The 18,623-nt window shown below is 40.6% G+C and overlaps 1 protein-coding gene across 3 annotated transcripts in view; it reads left to right on the forward strand.

Annotated features, from left to right (window-relative positions):
* BMPER (BMP binding endothelial regulator) overlaps nt 1-18,623 on the forward strand; it is a 148,541-nt gene that overhangs the window by 21,071 nt on the left and 108,847 nt on the right. For all 3 annotated transcript variants that reach the window (XM_036406594.2, XM_036406592.2, XM_036406593.2), the window contains exons 3-6: nt 3,958-4,057; nt 15,570-15,652; nt 17,138-17,228; nt 18,411-18,493. In XM_036406594.2, the coding sequence (XP_036262487.1) occupies nt 3,958-4,057; nt 15,570-15,652; nt 17,138-17,228; nt 18,411-18,493 (357 nt within the window). The remainder of the gene's footprint in view (nt 1-3,957; nt 4,058-15,569; nt 15,653-17,137; nt 17,229-18,410; nt 18,494-18,623) is intronic.

The following is an 18,623-nucleotide window of genomic DNA, read 5'->3' on the forward strand; positions in this document are numbered from 1 at the left end:
CCATGTGTCTCTTCCGCACTTCTTGGTGCCAGAGTGCATGTCCTTTAAACAAAAGGGAAAAAAAATCCCCTACCCTCCCATAACTGTTGGCTTCTGACTGTTGCCGTCTAAGAAGTTTTCTCTTAAGAACAGCAAAATTCAAAGTATCTGAGAGCTTTCAACAGATTCAGAGACGCTGTTGACAGCCCAGATGGAGGCTTGGTAATACAGCTCTCCTGCATGCAGCTACTTAGCTGCTCTCTAAATGTATGGCTGGGACAAGTAATGAAATGTTATGATTACTGGGGGTAGGAGGGGACATAACTGGGAGGAAAGGATTTGTTGCTCAAGTCCCATTTGCTCTCAGCCTCCACTTTGCCCTTGTGAAATGGGAGGGGAGGAGGCAGCAGAACTGAAACAAGCAGATGGACAGTAGACATTAAGAGCAGTGTTTTGGGCAACTGGGTGAAGGGAAAAACCCAGCCTCCAGATGACAATTACTCTTTTGTTTTATTTTTGTACTTTTACACCCAGTGGACCCAGGAGATCTGCACTGGATAATGCCTGACTGCAATAGACTAAACAATGATTTACCAGCCCTGCTTTATCTGCTGCAGGCCTGTGATGGATCAGCATGGTACATTAACCCTTTCCTCCACATCTGCTGACCTTGTTTTCCACAAGATACAACACTGAGATAAAACGGCAGAACTTTTTTAGAAAGAATTTTGGGATAATAGTAATAATAGTACTAGAAGCAGTAGGAGGATGCACTTCCCTGGAGTTATGTTCATCTCTTCTTACTTCAAGAGGGATTTTGCCATGAGGACAATCCCAGGGCAGCAATATGTTGCAATTGGGGCTCTACTGTATGTTTTTTTTCACCAAAAGACCCCACAAGGAGTGGTGGGGCTGCAATCCTGAACAATGCTGTACCTCACACCCTGGAAGAGCAGCCCAGCCCTGATGGCAGAGAGTTAGGCAGCATGGGATGACATGTGAAACAGCCTGTTTTGGGGCTATAGCAAGCTAGAGAGGATGAACATCAGCTTTGCAAACCCTACTCTGTTTTAGTGCTTAGCTGCTCTTCTATTTTGTGCTGGCAAAGATTGGCTCTATTTACTTGGATACACGGAGCTGTCCTTTAAGGCAGGAGGAGCTTGCAGCTTCTCCAAGGGACAGAGCTAACCTTCCATTTTAATTTGCGGAAAAAAACCCCAAACAAAAGGAACAAAACAAAAGAAAAACCAAACAAAAAAACCCCAACAACAAAAAAGTGTAGTGGGTGATGAGTGTGGCACCTCCTCCCTACCTTTCAGCACTGTGCTGTAATAACTGAGCTTTGAGTCAGTGATCCAGGTTTGCTGCCCTCCACATCTAGAGGCAATTCAATGACTCATCTCCTGCTTTCCCCACAAGTGCCCTTGCTGGAAGAACCAGTGACTTGTGGGGGCACGAAGCGCAAGCCTCTTTCTGCTGAAGCCAGGTCACTGAACAGCAAATAGTTCAAAGCCTACTGAGATAGAGAAAGGAAATGTGAATCTGTAGCCTACTGCTTAAGACATCCTCCTAGGGGGAAGGACCCTTCAGGTCCTGTCACTGCACTGTGGGCCACTAATATTCTTCATGTGGAACAGCTGTTTAATGCAAAACAGCCCTTGGCATCAGTACATGAATTCCAAAATCTTTCCTCCCAGAAAACCTGCTAAAACAGCAGCTTTGCTGGTGATAAGGAAAGAAGAGCAAGACCCGAATTTGGCTGGCCCCCTGGGGTGGCTCAGTGAGACCAAGCTCATAACTGGACAGAATTTTTCTGATTTTAGCAATATGGGGGAAGCAGGAGGCTTCTACTGGGAACAGTAACTAGCAAGTATCTCCTGTTTGAAATACGTGTGTTGGGTCATCCTTAGGAACTCCTTGCATTGCCAACAGGAAGATACCATGTCACGATGTACCTGAGGGCAGAAGGAGGCAGACAGCACTCAGGGAAGAAATTGCCTGGGAAGCTGGGCTGCATGAGGAATTTGCTCCAGGAGTCCTCTGGCAACCAGGGAATTAAAAACAAAAAACAAAGCTCTGTTATTTTTTTGTCCCTCTTGCTGCCATCTGCAACAATAATGTTGTCCTTTGAAGAGAGAGTCCAATGGGCAGCTGCCCAGTGGCCTCCCTTACACACACCCAGCCCAGCCAGGTTGGACCTGAAGGGCACTGTGCTTATCTCAGAGGTGCACGATGCATGCTGCAGCTGGGTGAGCCATGTTCTCCACAGGAACAAACTCTAAACCGGGTTTTGCCCCTCCTTCACACCCACTTTCACCAGGCAGAAGGCTTTCCCACAGATAAAGGGAAAGGTGGTGGGGCTGATAGGCTTATTAAATCTTTCCTTAAGCAAACTCATTAGAGAGAATCAGGTCTTAGCAGAATCCTTTAAAATACAACTGTGAGTTGGTACGTTTGGTTCTGCTGCCCTTCAGCAGACTTTATGGAGCACCATGTTCCTGCAAAGGGAATCAAGACTCCACTGAGTGCTTTAAAAGAGACATTGAACCACTTGAATTCCGTGTCGTGGCTGCTTTGTGCCAGTCCATAGCTACAGACCAGCCATAAATTCAGCTTAACCTGCTGGTTAAATTGCATTTATAGTTGCTCTGCAGTGCTGGAGTGATGCAGAACAGCTAGCACTGCAGTGACCTGGCTTTTTACAGTAATGGTTTGTGTTGCTGCAGCTGCGCTTTAGGGCCTGATTCTTATTTGCTGATTTCACACTGTCTTGGTGAGAGTGAGTCCTCATTTACACTGATAAGACTGAAGTGCCTTTATAGCTCCCATCAGATCAGGCAGTGACTTTGAAGTAAATAAACCTCTGATTTTAGACAAAGGGCTGGAGTGTAATAAAAGCTGCGTGTTATTCTTCACAGGCACCTTGAATAAGGCCACAGGGAGCAAAGTAAAAAGACTGGAAAGCACAGCTTTTTTTTCTTGAGTTTTATGATTTACATTTTTCTAGCCCTTTGATTTTTTGGTCTCTAATTAAGTCATAAGACTGGGTGAGGTGGGTACTTGCATGTACTAGATAGCCACCTGTGTCACCTAATGAACTGAGCTACTAATTATAGGTGGAGGTCACTTCAGAGGGCTACTTTAAGTATAAGGAATTTGAATTAGCAAAATTTTACTAAAAGAAACACCCCAAGTATTTGTTTTCTGCACCTATTTAGTGGCAGGGATAACCAAAAGGGTTGACACCACTGGGGCAAGGTAGGCAATAAATGGAATATTTCTGCTGCCTGCTGTTGCCCATCCTCTATTGACATTCCTTAATGTGGTCAATGTGCTCTTTGGCCTTGGGAAATCCCTGGCTTTTTGCCATAGCAAGATGACATTGTAATGTACAGTGATTCTGTCTGCTCATGGTGTTTCTTTGATTCTCAGCATTTTGGGGAGAAAGATGAATTACATTAATCATCTTGCCTGGTATAGTACATAGTAGCCTCTTTCAAAGAACCTCTAGGCAAAATTGATTTTCCGCAGTGGCAGAATTTTGTTTTTTCTGAGGTTACTGCCTTTTCCTCTGCTGTTTGTCTTTCTGTCACAGTGAGAAGTGATTCCTAAGCTGTGCAGTTTATGGGGTAGCTCCTCAAGACCCTGAGGATATTTTAACAAGCACATTATGTAGGTAGTTGTTCATTTAAGTAACATGGATTTCTTCAGTGCAGCACATGTTCTGTATGACACTGGGCAGCAGTTATGAATTGCTGTCTATGTAGGGTTTAAACACCATTTACTTGGGCTCCTGGATTAATCAAAGACTGTTTTCTACTGTGTTTCTTCAAGAGAAGAAAGATGCATTGAATCACAAGGACCTTTCCTGAAGCAAAAGAGCAGGCTGCTGGCCCCACACTTTGTTTTCTGAACTGCAAGAAATGGTAGCCTTGGGTTTGGTTTGCTTGCAATAGCTTTTGTCTTTTTTTTTTCCAGAATAAGGAAGTGACGTGCAAAAGGGAAAAGTGTCCAGTGCTCTCCAAGGACTGTGCTCTCGTCATTAAGCAGAGAGGAGCTTGCTGTGAGCGTTGCAAAGGTGCCATTCCCTTCCTGTCATTTTCCTTGCTTTTAAAAAGTTATCAGTGCACATTTACATTGCCAAAGATAGGACTGAACTCGCAGCTTCTCTGCTGGGACTTGGCTGTCACCAGAGGCTGGAAGAGGGCAGTAACCATAATTGAAATACATATGTTTACAAAGCTGAGGGAAATACATAAATTCACATATTTGTCCTGCAATTATTAGTCCTTGCACAGCAACTGTCCTTTAGAAATATATCTTTATTCTTTATCGCTATGTTGTCAATTTTTAAGAGTTCTAATTTTATCAGAAATATTTTAGGTCAGCATCGATCTGCTAGTAGTCAGTAAGAATTTCTTTAACTTTTTATCTGGTTGGACAGAATAAGAATAATACTTCTGATTAATAAAGAGCAGGGTAATTATCCATGGCTATTCCTATTACTCCCCTTGAAAGGAAACAAACCAAGCAAATTTTATTCATTTTATTAAACATTTCCCGATTAAAACAATAATATTGTGGACATTTTTATGAAAGCCAAATAAGCAACAATCTGGACATTATACATTTATTGATCAACATTGTATATTCCAATCTGTTTAAAATGAGATAATGATCAAATAATAATAATAATAATAAAGCGTAAGCATGCATGGCATGTATCTGCTATGTTTAACCACATGAAAAATAAGCAAGTAGATGTAGCCTTTTTTTTTTATATTGATACAGTAAGTAATATGCTCTAAACCAATAATTTTGTTGAGGGACTGCTTCCATAATCAACGAGGTGCAGAATGTCAAATTCAAACAGCTTTATTTTATTTTTTCTCTGTCATTTTTAATTCTCCACTAGTGATTGTGTGGGATTGAGAGGGAGATAGGGTAGAATAAATTGTTGGGTAATAAAAGCATTTCTTGCCTTCCCAGAGGAAATACAAATTCAGGAGAACAGATTACACTGAAATTTAGATGGAAGAGGCATAATGGCTGTGTATTTTTCCTGGAAGGTTGCAGAGGTGTGTTAGATGGTGTGCTTATGATTTGCTTCTGTGCTGCAGCTTTGGAATAGGTTTGGCAAGCCCCAGTTTGAGGATTTGTCTAGAAACACGACACTTTAAAGAGAAGGATGCGAACTGGAAAAAAAATTAAACCATTACTGAAACGATAAGAATTTGGAATTGCAGATTTTACATAAATTAAATGTAATTTATTTCTTTTGTCAAACCATGTTTAGTATCAGCTTTGTAGGAAAAGGTTGCTAAGTGTTGGCTGGATTAGGATGGAGTACGATTTTTCAGTTTCAAAATGGGATGTGTATTTGCTCAATGGTCTGAAAATTCTACATACATACATATGCATATGTGCATGCATGCATGCAAAATGAAAAGAATGAATGTTTCAAAGCTGAGCAAACAGTATTTTGGTTCAAACAGTATTTCAATTCAGACTCTTTTTAAGATTGTCTGTTTATCCTGTATTGGGGTTGGTACCTACAGAACATTATTGATAAGCTTGAGCCTGGCATCTGCAGATTGGTATGCTTGACATCTCTAATGGGATAATTAATATAAACTATTCAAAAACAGAATGAGGAGGCAAATGGGTACTTGAGATAGAAGAGGGAGGGCTTAGCTAGAGTCCTTTGAATGTATCAATGGACAGAGAGATCCCACTATTAGGCATCCAACAAGATCCCTCACAAGGAAGCTGCTGAAGAAAGGAAGCAGCCCTGACTTTTTAGAGATACTCTTCTCATCAGCAAATAAGTAACTAGTGTATGGTTGTTTTCATAGTAAATAAATGTTGCCAACATATCCTTGCAAAGTTCTCAATTTGCCCAAGTGCTTGGAAATGACCTAGAAAAGGGGTGAAGGGGGACAGGAAGTTTGCTGCTGGTGCCCTGATCTCTGTAGCATAGCAAAGCAGGAGGATGGCCTGTGAGGAGCTGCAAAAGGCTCTCAGGGCACTGAACAACTGATGACAAAGCAGCAAAGGAAATTAATGTGAATGGGAATAAATGGATGCCCAGAGGACAAAACAGTCCTAACTTTACCAATGCAATACTGGGCTCTGAGTTGACAATAACTGAATGGCAACTGTTTCTGAGTGTTATAGAAGATACTTCTGTGGCACAATCAAAACAACCTTCAGCAGGTCTCCAGGGGGAAAATTGAATGCTGAGTTTGTTAGGAAAGGAGCAAGGTACAAATCAAAATGCCCTGTTTTCCCTCTGAGTCAGACAGGTTGCTTATTCCTGCCCTTCTGGAGGCTAAACTAGAGCTAGGGACATTGGTCTGTATTTTTCACACTTCCCAAGGTGTCTTGTAGTAGCTGCTATCGGACAGAAGATTATTGACTAGAAGGGTTCTTGGTCTGATCTAAGATGGCAGGTTCTATGTGCTTAAAACACAAGAAAAACATTAAATTTCATAATTCAAAGGGAGAAGAAAAAGCTCTCAAGGACTGAATTTTCAAAGTAGGTGTTAAATTTCTGAGTAAGTTTTTCTGGGCTTTCTGAAAGGCAAAGCAAAATATGCACCCATTTAACTCCCACAGTCTTGACACCACCCTCTGTCCCCAGGTTGTTCTGGTTCCAGGGGAAGAGGCTGATGGAGCCACCTCTACCTTAGGGGAGGCTGCTTGCTCTCCCACCATACTGAACACTGCTGAAGATCCTGCTCTGTCCTGTGCCAGGTCTAAAACAAGTGTCCTGTGGGAGGTAACTGGGGAATGAAGGCTGCAAACACCAGGCTGGCAGTGCAGCGCTTCAGCTGCTCCCTTCGGAGCACTCCCCAGCACTCCCCACACAGAGCTCAGCTGCAGCAGGGACTTGGCCCTGCAGCACTTATTCTCAGTTACCATTTTGTCAAGCTGCCAGAGTGCCCATGGGGAATGCAAGCAGGAAAAGGGAAACAGGGAATTTTTTTGTTTTTTGTTTTTTTTTTTTTTTTTTTTTAACTAGTTGCATTTCATCTAAACATGAACAAAATGTTACTAAGGAAAGACATCAGAACCTGATAACTTTTTTCTTGGCTTTGTTCCCAAAGCCTGGGAGAGCTTAATCAAGCCTTAGAGGCTCTTGCCAGCTCTCTTTGATAGCTTCACATCTTCCTACCTTGTGAAGAAATGAATGAATGAATGAGTGAGTGAGTGAGTGAGTGAGTGAGTGAGTGAGTGAGTGAGTGAGTGAGTGAATGAATGGCTGCTGTCATCTGAGTGCAACATCAGGAGGATAACATTAAGACCAAAGGGCATGTTCAAGAGCAGGCTTATGTAGGACGGAAACCACCACTCATGAGTCATTTTTCACATCTCTGCCAGTGCATTTTATTCTATCATGAGGAGCACGAGGACATTCCCTGCCCACTGCAGGGGGGTTGGACTAGATGACCTTTAAAGGTCCCTTGCAACCCAAATTATTCTGATGGTACCTGCAGCAGTGCACCCACCTGGACTCTGCTATTCAGAGCTTTGCATACAGGAGAAACAGAATTGTTGGTAGAGAACTTTTCCTGCAAATGGTTGTGTGCTGAGCATAAGTCCCTTGCTTCCATGTGGGTATTTGTATGCTACTTAGATAATTTATAGCACTTCTTTTTTTTGTATTTTGTAAGAAACAGAAAAAGTAAGGAGCAGCTACTAGTACAGCTTTTGCAATCAGAAAATTCACTGTGCTGGAAAGTAGCATATGGAAAGGTTTGGCTTTGCTTTGTCACAGAATCACGGAATATCCTGAGTTAGAAAGATCCCTCAAGGATCATCAAATTCTGACTCCAGGCCCTGCACAGGATAACAATGTGCCTGAGAACATTGTCCAAATGCTTCTTGAACTCTGTCAGGCTTAGTGCTGTGACCACTTCCCTGGGGAGCCTGTTCCAGTTCCCAACCACCCTCTGGGTGAAAAACCTTTCCCTAACATCCAACCAGAACCTCCCCTGACAAAGCCTCATTCCCTCAGGTCCTGTCACTGGTCACCACAGAGAAGAGACCTGTGCCTGCCCCTCTGCTTCCCCTTGTGAGGAAATTGTAGGCTGCAATGAGGTCTAAGATTTAAATTGGGATTTAAGATTTAAATCCTCCAGACTAGCTTTGTTTGTTTTAACACCATTCTTGACTTTTGGGCCATAGGACCTCAATTGTAAAGTTGGTGGGGCAAAGCTCACTTTTGCTGTGTATTTGTGAAAAGTCTGGAACAGAGAAATGTGGGGCCCTTGATTATGGCTCCCTGCTGCAAGGAGAATGCAGGTGACTCAGTCTAATAGGAAAAGTTTTCAGTAAGATTATTCTTTTGACAGATATTTTCTGTAGTTTGTAAAACATACCACGTACATCTAGCTTGCTATTCATTTTGAAAATACTAAAAAATTAAGCCCTCTTATTACTTTTGTATGGAATAAATAGGTCACTTTTCATCTCTCATTTTACTTAATATATTTAATGAAAACCTATGAGGTCACTGAGATTATAGAAATAGATTTGGCAGCATTATCTTATTTAGTTGGATGGAGACCCGTCACTTACATATAGAGCTCTCTACACATCGACTAGTAAGTTATTTGCACTCTGAAGAAATGGTATTGCTGGCTCAGGACTGCATAAAGTTTTCATTTCTAAAATTGTGTCCCATATTTTACTCTCTTATCTTAAGAATCTTGATCTTCTATGGATGTTCAAAGAAAAAGTTGGTGGGAATTCTTTTACAACAAAGAAAAGATGTTCAGAATTTTCTTTCACTTCTCATACGCAATTTTGCATTTTCTGTCCTTGTTAACTTTTGAGAATTATTGGGAAGTTTTTGTTAGTTTTTTTTTTTGTGGTTGGTTTTTTGCTTTTCCTTTTAGTAATTAATTATTGATCTTAGAAATTCTTGTGCTATGGTCCATTGATATGGAATCTATCAGAGAATGGAATCCCAGCCCAGGCAACAACAGTGCTAGGTCTACTAAATATTGAATATCCAAGGGTATCATAGTTAATTGTGCATTTCTTGGAAAGGATATCAAATACTATGGTTGAGGATTGCAGCCAATTTCAACTATTAGGCTGGCTTTCAAAGGAAGTTAGAGGGAGGCTGTGAGATTATCAGTGTTCTGGCTGCTCTACTGACACCCTGCAGGGTCCATATGTACCTCTGCACTTTGTTTGACTCTGGACAGCCTTAGTGTGAGGTGCCCAACACCATTTTGGTGTCCTGCTGCAAGACTGACTGGGGGGATCTTTTTTGTGGGGCGCTACAACTTTCAGCTCATCCTTGCATGCTTAAAGGCAAGCTGTCAGAGGCAAGGGATAATACATGGATGGAGGGGGATGGGATATGAAGATAATATGTATATTTTCCTAAAGAAATTTCTTTCACCTTCACCTGAATAATCTAGACCTGGCTTCTGTCAGGGACTGGCTATGAGAGATGGTTTGAGAACATAATCAAGTCTTTTCTCTTGGCCCTTCTCAGTGCTTCTGAGTCCCCTTGGTAGAGTGTTCCAGCTCTAAACCAGAAGGTCTTTTTCTTGAGGCTGGAAGAACAGGTTCATCTTAGTGTTCATTCAGATGTTAGCTTTGTATCTGAAGAAAAGGCAGAGGTTTTGAAACTGTGACAAACAGCCACCGGGGACAGTACCATTCAGTATCATCACAGGGCCACCTTTGATTACTTCTGGTTATGCTAAGAAAAGGTCTCTATCTCTCCATCCTTTCTTTGAGTTGACTCTTCTTTCAAAGGTCTTAGCAGATACATTTGACATCTCTTGAATGTCTGGTGTATACTGTTGTGTTCGGTAGTGCCTCAAATTTCAGATACTCTTATTTACCTTGGTGAATATAGTTTTCCATTTATGTAAGAAATTTCAATGAACAGTCTTGTCGTGTTGTTGTAAATAGTTTTTCAGTCAAACATCAGTTACACAGATTTTCACACTGATGGTTTCACATGTAATGTTTTTCTGGAACAAAATGATAGACATCTTAGGACATGTAGTACCGGAATAAGAATTTTTTTACTATTTAATTTTGAAGGTGTAAGCTGTACAGATCTTGGATGATTTTGCTGGTGTGGGGAAATTGGGTACAAGAGCAAGTAATTTTATAACCGAGCAACATCATTCATGGCAGCTCTCATTACCATGAGAGGTGAAAGCTCTCCAGCTGCCAGGCTTGGCAAGCACATTGAGTATCAGCTCAAGATTCAATGGCAGCTCTAACTGTATGCCATTTTGAATTGCGAGGTTCTTAGGAACCCTGCAGGGCAAATTTTTTCACCCTATACATAGAACACAAGACATTTGGGAAGGTAAAATTCAGTTCCAGTGGTGTGCACAGGCCAAAAACAGCACTGGGAGAAGTTGATGTCTTTGTTTCTGCTGCTATTTGCTCAGCGAATATGGGCTGCTTTGCATCCTCTGTGTGTGAACTGTGTGGTCCTAGCACAGCTCACCCCCATGGCCTCCTCACTCTGCTGTGTTGGGCAGCCTTTAAATGGCCCCTGTGCATCCCTTGGGTATTGTAATTGCCATGGTTCAGCTGCAAATAGGTTTTCTTGGACTTGGTTAGAGAGGAAAGAGTTGGATTTTCACTGTTTAGAGCTAGGCTTGATAAGCATGGGAGGTTTTGTATACATTTTCATGCTTCTGTGTTGACAAATGAAGACCAGGGTTACTCAACAGGAAGTTTAATTTTCTAGTAGCTGTCAATGGCTCTACCATCACTGCTACATGTGAAAATATATTTCATAATAGGTATATGTGTGATTCACAGTTCTTTTAGTTTGGCTAACTGATTTCATGCCAGAGAAATACTGCAGAATGTGCAAGCTATTGGTGTGGTTTTTTTGTTTAGGGTTTTGGGGTTGGCTCCTTTTTTTGGCTAGAACTGGTACTTAGTGTTAGCATGCCTGGATACCTCCCTGAGGATTAATTTATCAAACACTAAATAAAACATGTCTTCTGACTCTTTTCTTTTTCCTAATGTTTATTTTCCATGCCAAAAGAGAGGTTGCATTTTTAAACAAAAAGTGGAGGGAGAGAAAAAAAAAAAGACTTGATAGGAGAAGAAAGATGCTGAAGAAATGAGGGATGAGGAGCCAGTCTATTGTGCACCAATCTATCACTTTCTCTTGGGAGAATAAGGAAATGACTTGTCTATAAAATTCTCATTAGACTAAAATAAGCACAAGTTTCTTCTAGAATCTAATTAGGCTATGTCAAATTGAGTAATAAAGGGTTGTTTTTTAATGAACTCCTGAGGACACTGGCAAAGCTTCAGCACTACTAAACTGTCTCTTACAGTCAATTTCCCTGTCTTCATGGTTCTATGGGTGGGTATCTGGGGAAGAAGAAAAAAGGGTCATTTATGAGAGTTGTACAATTTGGAAAGACAAATGTCTTCCTGATCATCAGCTTGTCCACATGCCAACAGAAAAATCTACTATAATTCGCCTCTTTTGTTATTCTCGTCCAATTCTCCGTGAGGATGCTTGTTTAAGAATGAAATTATTCTTTCAAATTAAATTGGCCAAGGGTTGGTTTATTATATTTGAAACAAAGGTCCCCAAGTATGGCATGCAAAATATTAAAACAAGGTAGCTAAATAATTATATTAGAAGTTATTTTAGTGTTTTAGCATCATTCTTTTTTTGTGTCAGAGGAACTAAATCTGGAGGATCATTTTGCCTTTAAGAGGTGACTAGAAGGTAATTAGCATTAGTTTCCACTGCATATGCAACAATTGACCAACTTCAAAGTATTTAGTGGTTTGGTTAGATTCAGATAAGTAACTTTGGGCTTGCATGTTTATCCAGGACTTATCTGAACTATTTGGGTTGAAGGAGGCAATGGCAACAAAACCTACAACTAACTGAAAGTTAATATTTTACATTAATAAAACACCAGCTATTTTTAAAGAAAGGAGCAGGAAAGACTGAAAAATTAGGACACACTCCTTGACTGATATGAATCACTTCAGCATTTTTAAAATTGATGTAGACCACTAATATTTAACTTCCTTCCATATTTGGAATCCTAAAGGTTTTCCTTATGGAGTATATGAGTCAGGATCAAATTTACTTATTAATGTCAAATCTTTCGCATACTCCTTAGAGTGTTCTCAGACTTTTTGAGTTCCCTTTTTGAAAACTTCCTCTGTAACCCTTTTAAATTTTTCTTTTAAGTAGGTATTCAGGCAGAAGTAAGTAGACAGCATTTAAGTGATAGTCCTAAGCTCTGATCTTGATTTATTAGTTTCTTTTGCTCTTCCTATGAATGGTGGATGGAGAAAGATAGTTAATGTACTAATATTTCCAGAGGGCTTTTGGGGGGACAAAAACAGCTTTAAAAGATTTTTAGGAACTTCAAGGATCTTCCCTCATACTCTGTTGTGGAAACTGACATCAGGGACTTCTGAAAACAAAATATTCAGTGACTTCTAGTTTCTAGGCCAAATATGGTGGACCTTTAACCATGGATGAGCCAGAATGGCTTGACTGAGCTGGCACATAGAATGCAGCAAGTTTCACTCAGATGAATTTAGGTGAGGCCCAGAAATATCCATGCTGTGAGTAAAGGGACGAGGAAAGTCCAGCTGTATGTTTGCAGGTGTCAGCTGAGAGATCTGTACATTGAAAGTGAGGTTCAGAAAAACTAGCTGGTATGTGGGCTTTGTTTCTTTTTCCTTTTGAAGAGTGAGTAGTGGGTGTAGCTCTGGGGCGTCCAAAGGGCAGAGTGTCAGGGCACACCTGTGGCCAGAGACAGGTTAAAGCGTCACCCAGAGATTGTAAAACACTCCCTTCTTACCCTTTTCAGTTCTGCCTGACTTTCAGCCTTCCCCCATAGCTTTTTACACTGGCTAACTCTCCCTTCCTTCATGCTGCCCCTTCTGCTGAGCATCTGCTGAAATCCAGCTCCCACCGCACCTCACACTGGTGTTGGATGGGGGCTGCTCTGTCTCCCTCATTCAACCTGCTGGCCCACACCAGAGAGAGCAGTCTTAGTCCCTCCAATGCTTCTGCAGTCTTTTCCATTCTGGTTCCCATTTTTAAACTCCCCTTTAGGTGCCTGCAGACTCTCCTTACCATGGTTGTTCCTGGTGTGCCGTGCCTTTGCTGCTTTCCAGAGGGACAATGCTGCAGGACAGAGGGTTTTGTAGCACAGCTTGGATATGCCCTTCAGGCAAGAGCAGTGCTGACTACATGAGGGCAATACCTTCAAGCTTTGTCGACCAGACTAATCCTTGAGCTGAAAATTTCACTTTAATATGCACATCTGTACATGCAGATTAGCCCAGGGTCATTAGCTTTCTTTTAGAAGAAACATTTTACATTAAAGAACATAATTGCTGAGCAAATATGTAAGGTATTTTTGCAGTTGCTATTTTCCAACCTAGCCCTTGATTCTTGATTCTGGTAAAATATACACACAGATATTTAACAACACAGCTTGTTCCATGCTGAGTGTCCTGAACACTTGTAAACTGTTTCTCAGACTGGGACCAGCTTGACCTGGGCTTCAGCAGCTTGGGGATGTTAAACACATTGAATAGGCTCTGCAGTCATCAGGGTTTTCAGTGAGCAGTAAGTGAGACTGTGTTGCAAGATTAATTCAGTGGTTTTCAGAATGGAACTTCAAAATGCATAAGAGGAGGATAGGGCTGCACACTCTTCTCTTGATGTGTTATCCTGCATGTATGAGAGCTCAGAGAACTGTATTTAATGCACTGAGAATCTGAATATTTCTTTATTATTCAAAATAATTTAATAGGGGCTTTTCTATTTAAGACTATGAGACTCAGACGTATACTTTGTGCCTTTCAATGTTTGGCAAAGATGAAATTATCAGAGCCAATTTTGAGACTATTGGTCATCTCTTTTCAAAATATACCTCTTTCAGCTTAGGTAAGTGAAATGGCCACAGCATCTACAATTTTCTCCTGTGTTGCTCTGTATTTATCCTGGAAAAAGAATTTGATTACTGCAAATAATGAAGTACAAGCCTTCTGTTGTTTAGGAACTGAAATGGAGGCAGTTAACACATTTGCAAATGATCTTTATATATCATGATTCCTTTAAATTTTGTGTTGAATTCAAAATTATTTTAAGGAGATTTTAAGGTCCTGAGTACCTCAGAGCTGTGACTCTTGATCTTTTTTTTTTACAGTAGGCTCAAAGATATACTGGTGTAGGGCTGATAAATTGCCTTTATTTTCAGAAGGATATAAAACTTATTCCAAAGCAGGACAGTGCACCCTACACAGCAGAGAAAGACACACATTAGTTGCTGAGGTAGGGTGTGGAAACAGAATGGTGCCCTGGGCATTGTTTGACTGATTGTAGTTCTGAGATTCTGTAGCTCCATGTACACGTCTGTGTTTCAAAGTCTTTGGCAAGACTCCTGTTGGTTTCATGGGCTCTTTGATCAAGCTAATTTTGAATAAAATATACTAGGAAAAAAAAAACAACCTAAAAGCAATAAATGGAAAATGGGCATTTTTCCCACAGAAAATGGGGTATGTGTTATTTCCAAATTTTTCTCGGAACCACTCTAGGTCTCCAAAGAATTATTTTTTAGTAGAAACTATGTTGCATTAATAAACTAACTCTTTTTAAACAAATATTATATTTCTACTTCATAAGTATTTTCTGGTCTTGCTTCTCTGGTGAGTTATTTTATTATTTTCTTTGTCTTCTTTTTTGGTTTCCTTTTTTGCAAAATACCAGAAAATGGCAAAAGAGAAAACCAAAAAGGAAGGGAAACTAGTAGAAACATATAATCAAAAAAGTGAAAATTAATGTTTGTTTTGGTGTTTGCTTTTTTCCAAATGGCTCCATGAAAATTCATTTTGCACAAAATAAATGTGGGTTGATCCAGTGCACGGGTAAACAAACCTGTTTTCTGTTAACAAAGTTGTCATATAGCACAAAAAGATGAATAAAGCCAAACTCTATGAGAGTCCAAAATGTCTCTCCAGGAGATTCACCATACCCACACAGAACTTGATGGCTTTTAGTTCATGTGGATGGTGATCCTTCCTGTCATGAATATGAAAAGGCATTAAGGAGAGGTAGCTCTGCCAGTGTCAGCTCATCCCTGCTGAGCTGTGCTTGCTGAAGGGCTCTCCCGAGGGCTTTGGTTAATGGATGAAGATAGCATGGCCCAGCTACATGATGAATGCTTCCAGCTCTTCTTTTACCCTCTTTTCTCCCTCTCCCCATTCCAGTGCTTGAGTAACCAAGTAGCTCCTGAATGCAGAGCAAGCACTGACATCCATTTTTAAGTGAATTGTCCCTGATTTTGGTTTCTCTTGACCAGTCAGAGTTAGTAAGGAGTTTGGCCAGTTGGGCATCAGCAGCGGTGTCTGGGACAGTGCTGCCAGTCCTCCCAGGACATGATCCTTCTCTTTCATCCCAGCTCTCTGCTCTACCTCTTCTGTTAACCCAGGGGAGAGGGTGGGTTGCATTTAGGATGCTACCTTGTGATCCTCAGCAGCAGCCTCCCACAAGATTTTGTTCAGCTGAACTGAGGGGCTTCTCTCTCATCCTCTAGATTGCAGTTTTGAAGGAAAAACGTACAACAGCTCCATGAAATGGCACCTCCCCAGCAATCCCTGTGTTACATACCAGTGCCAGGTAAGGATGTCATAAAAATCGTGCTAATTGAGTTATAAGCTTTTCCCAGGAAATCCTGAGCCTTCATTTATCCAATCCAAATAACCTGAAATATTTTATGCCCAAAGCACAATATGGACTTTGCATTTAAAGTAATTTAAATCCACTTAGATGCAGTCAGCTATAACCAAATATTCAGAAGTATGGATTTTAAATGACTTGAGTACCCCAATATCCAAACTTTGCTGAAGGAGAGGTACACAGCCATGCCATTTCCTGCTGTCTTGACTTTGAATTAAGTCCTCTTTTCTTCAGCATTCGAAGCCCTTTTGTGAGATACAAATTATTTTAGTAATTGGACACTTTTGTGTGTATGTGTCCATGAGTTTTAGCTTTCTTTAAGAAAAACTCACAACGAAATCTTTTTTCCTGGGCTCCTGAACTCTTAACACAGTGGTATTTTTGGTAGCTTGGCTATCTGCAAACATAACATTTTCAAGATTGTTGCTTGTCAGGCTCAAACCAAGTAATTATGTAGGCAATTTTAGCTTATGTCTGTAAATAAGTCTGCCATTTTTGCTGACAATTTGATCTGGTTTTAACAGTAACACTCAGGCAGCTACTAAGAATGGCAGCGAAGAGATTTGTGAGTATGAAGAGCTTCTACTAAGAGGAGATGAGAGTTTCAAGGGTTTTTTTCTCTTTTTCTCTAAAACTTCTGCTCTGTGAAACCAATTAATTTTTGAAAATAAGTACACTGAGATGACTGAAACTGACCAGTAGTCTGTATTTTTGCACCTAATGAAAAGAAATTCACTACATCAATATGTTGCATGAAATGGTCAATTCTTTATTGCCTGTTTCAGTGTCAAAATGCAAAACTGGGTGATTCTGTTTACCCTAGATCCACACATTTAAAAAACAATTTGGCCTTGCCTCAAACAGCTGTAAGTAAAAAAAAAGATAGCAGCTTTTATGCATAGATCCTCACACCCAGGTTTGTTCAGGACTCTTGACTTCTCGAATAAGTACAGGAAATGTTAATTCACTAATACTTATCAGGAAAAATATCAAAGATAAGTGTCTCCCCTCTACAGAACAAGATGCTTTTATCTGCTTACTAAGTCCATTTTCCTCCAATAGGAGAGGGAGGAGAATGCCTTGTGTCTGGCCTGTTTTCACCAGAGCTGCATGGCAGATTACTGAGGTTAAGGATTCCTGATAAAGCAGGATTCCTTTCCCTAAGAGGATACTTGGTTTTTTTACCTGATGCATTTTAAGGCAAATCCCATGTCTGGAGTCAGGGAGACTGAAGTGGGTCTTTTGAGTGTGGATTAACCTGAATCCTCATACCAGGCAGCAGGTACAGAAAGAAAAGAAGTTTTGAAAGCCAATGCTTTTCAGCATGTGCTGGGCTTCAATTCTACTGAATGTAATTGTGAATTTTTACTTGTTAAAGCAACCGCAATGCTAACAGTGAATGTGTCTTATCTGCTTCTTTTCCAGGAAGGAGTGATAGTAGAATCAGAAGTACAGTGTGTTGTTCACTGCAAAAACCCTTCCAAACTCAGGGGAATGTGTTGTCCTGTGTGTCCAGGTGAGATTTCATGGTTAGGATGCTATTCTACATGTGCAGCTGTATTTCTTATGATACTCATCATCACCTGGGAGGCTGGGAGGCTGCCTCTAACTTATCTGCTATACTCAAAAATTTACTAAAATGTGGGCTGGTGACTCACAATGATCAATATAACACAAGATTTATTTAATATGCTTTAGCAGAGGACATGCAGACCAGGGGATGCAGGGGCAATATCCTGTGCTAATATTCACAGGTGTGTTTGTGTCATTTTTAGAGGGTCTGTAAGGTGGGTTTGCATGACCGATGACCATGATTTTGTGAGGAAGGGAAGGATAAGAGTAATCATAAAAAAGGAGATTAACTTATGAAGGGGAGTGAGAATGGGTTTGCCTTTGTGAAGTGCAGTGGCAAATTGCCATTTTTTTAGGTTAATTTGATTTTATCAGTGATTTTGAAGGTAAGCATTGCTCCAGTTGTGATATAATGGATTTATTATATTTTGATTAGTTATAATATCTGCTAATATCTAGTATAAACTCAGGGAGTAAGAATGAATTATTAAAAAGCAAACAGCCAAAAAAGCTGCTTTAAAGGCAATTCTAATGGGAGACTTGCCTCAACTTCATTTTTGCATATTTATGTGCTGTAGAAGGATGTTTGCTTTCCCCCTCTCCCCCCACCTCCTCCCCACAAAAGACATTTAGGGTTTCTCAAGGATTTGTTCAGGATTTGTTTTCTTCTGAAATGATCCTCTCTCTCCAACTACCTGAAAGGAAGTTGTAGCATGGTGGGGATTGGTTTCTTCTCCCAGGCAACAAGTCACAGGACAAGGGGATACAGTGTCAAGATGTGCCAAGGGAGGTTCAGTCTCCCCTGATGATACCAGGAGGAATTTCAGCATGGAAAAGGTTTTTAACCTTGTAATGGGCTGTCCAGGGTGTTGGAGTCACTATCCTTGAAGGTGCTCAAGAAATGACTGGATGTGGCACTTAGTGACATGGTCTACTTGACTAGATAGTAATCAGTCCAAGGTTGGACTTGATATTTTGGGAGTCTTTTCCACCTGAAACAATTCCATGATTCTGTATTGGAGACGATGGTACGATTTACTTTTCATATTGTTGTATGGTGGGGAGTGTTAGGGAGAAAACTCAGCATTCTACCTTGAGCCAAACTTATTCAAATGCTGTTTTCCAGGTTGTGTATTTGAAGGGAGACTTTACAATGAAGGAGAAGAATTTAGGCCTGAAGGAAATAAATGTACCAAGTGCTCTTGTATTGTAAGTATTTGCCTTTTGGCATTGTATCTCCCTGTATGAACTTCAAAAGGCACATTATTATTGCCATAACAAAGCAAAAAATATAAGGAATCCCACACTATTATGTTTTCTTCTCTTGGAATTCAGGTCT

This window comes from Molothrus ater, chromosome 1, assembly GCF_012460135.2.
Source record: "Molothrus ater isolate BHLD 08-10-18 breed brown headed cowbird chromosome 1, BPBGC_Mater_1.1, whole genome shotgun sequence".
NCBI lineage: Eukaryota > Metazoa > Chordata > Aves > Passeriformes > Icteridae > Molothrus > Molothrus ater.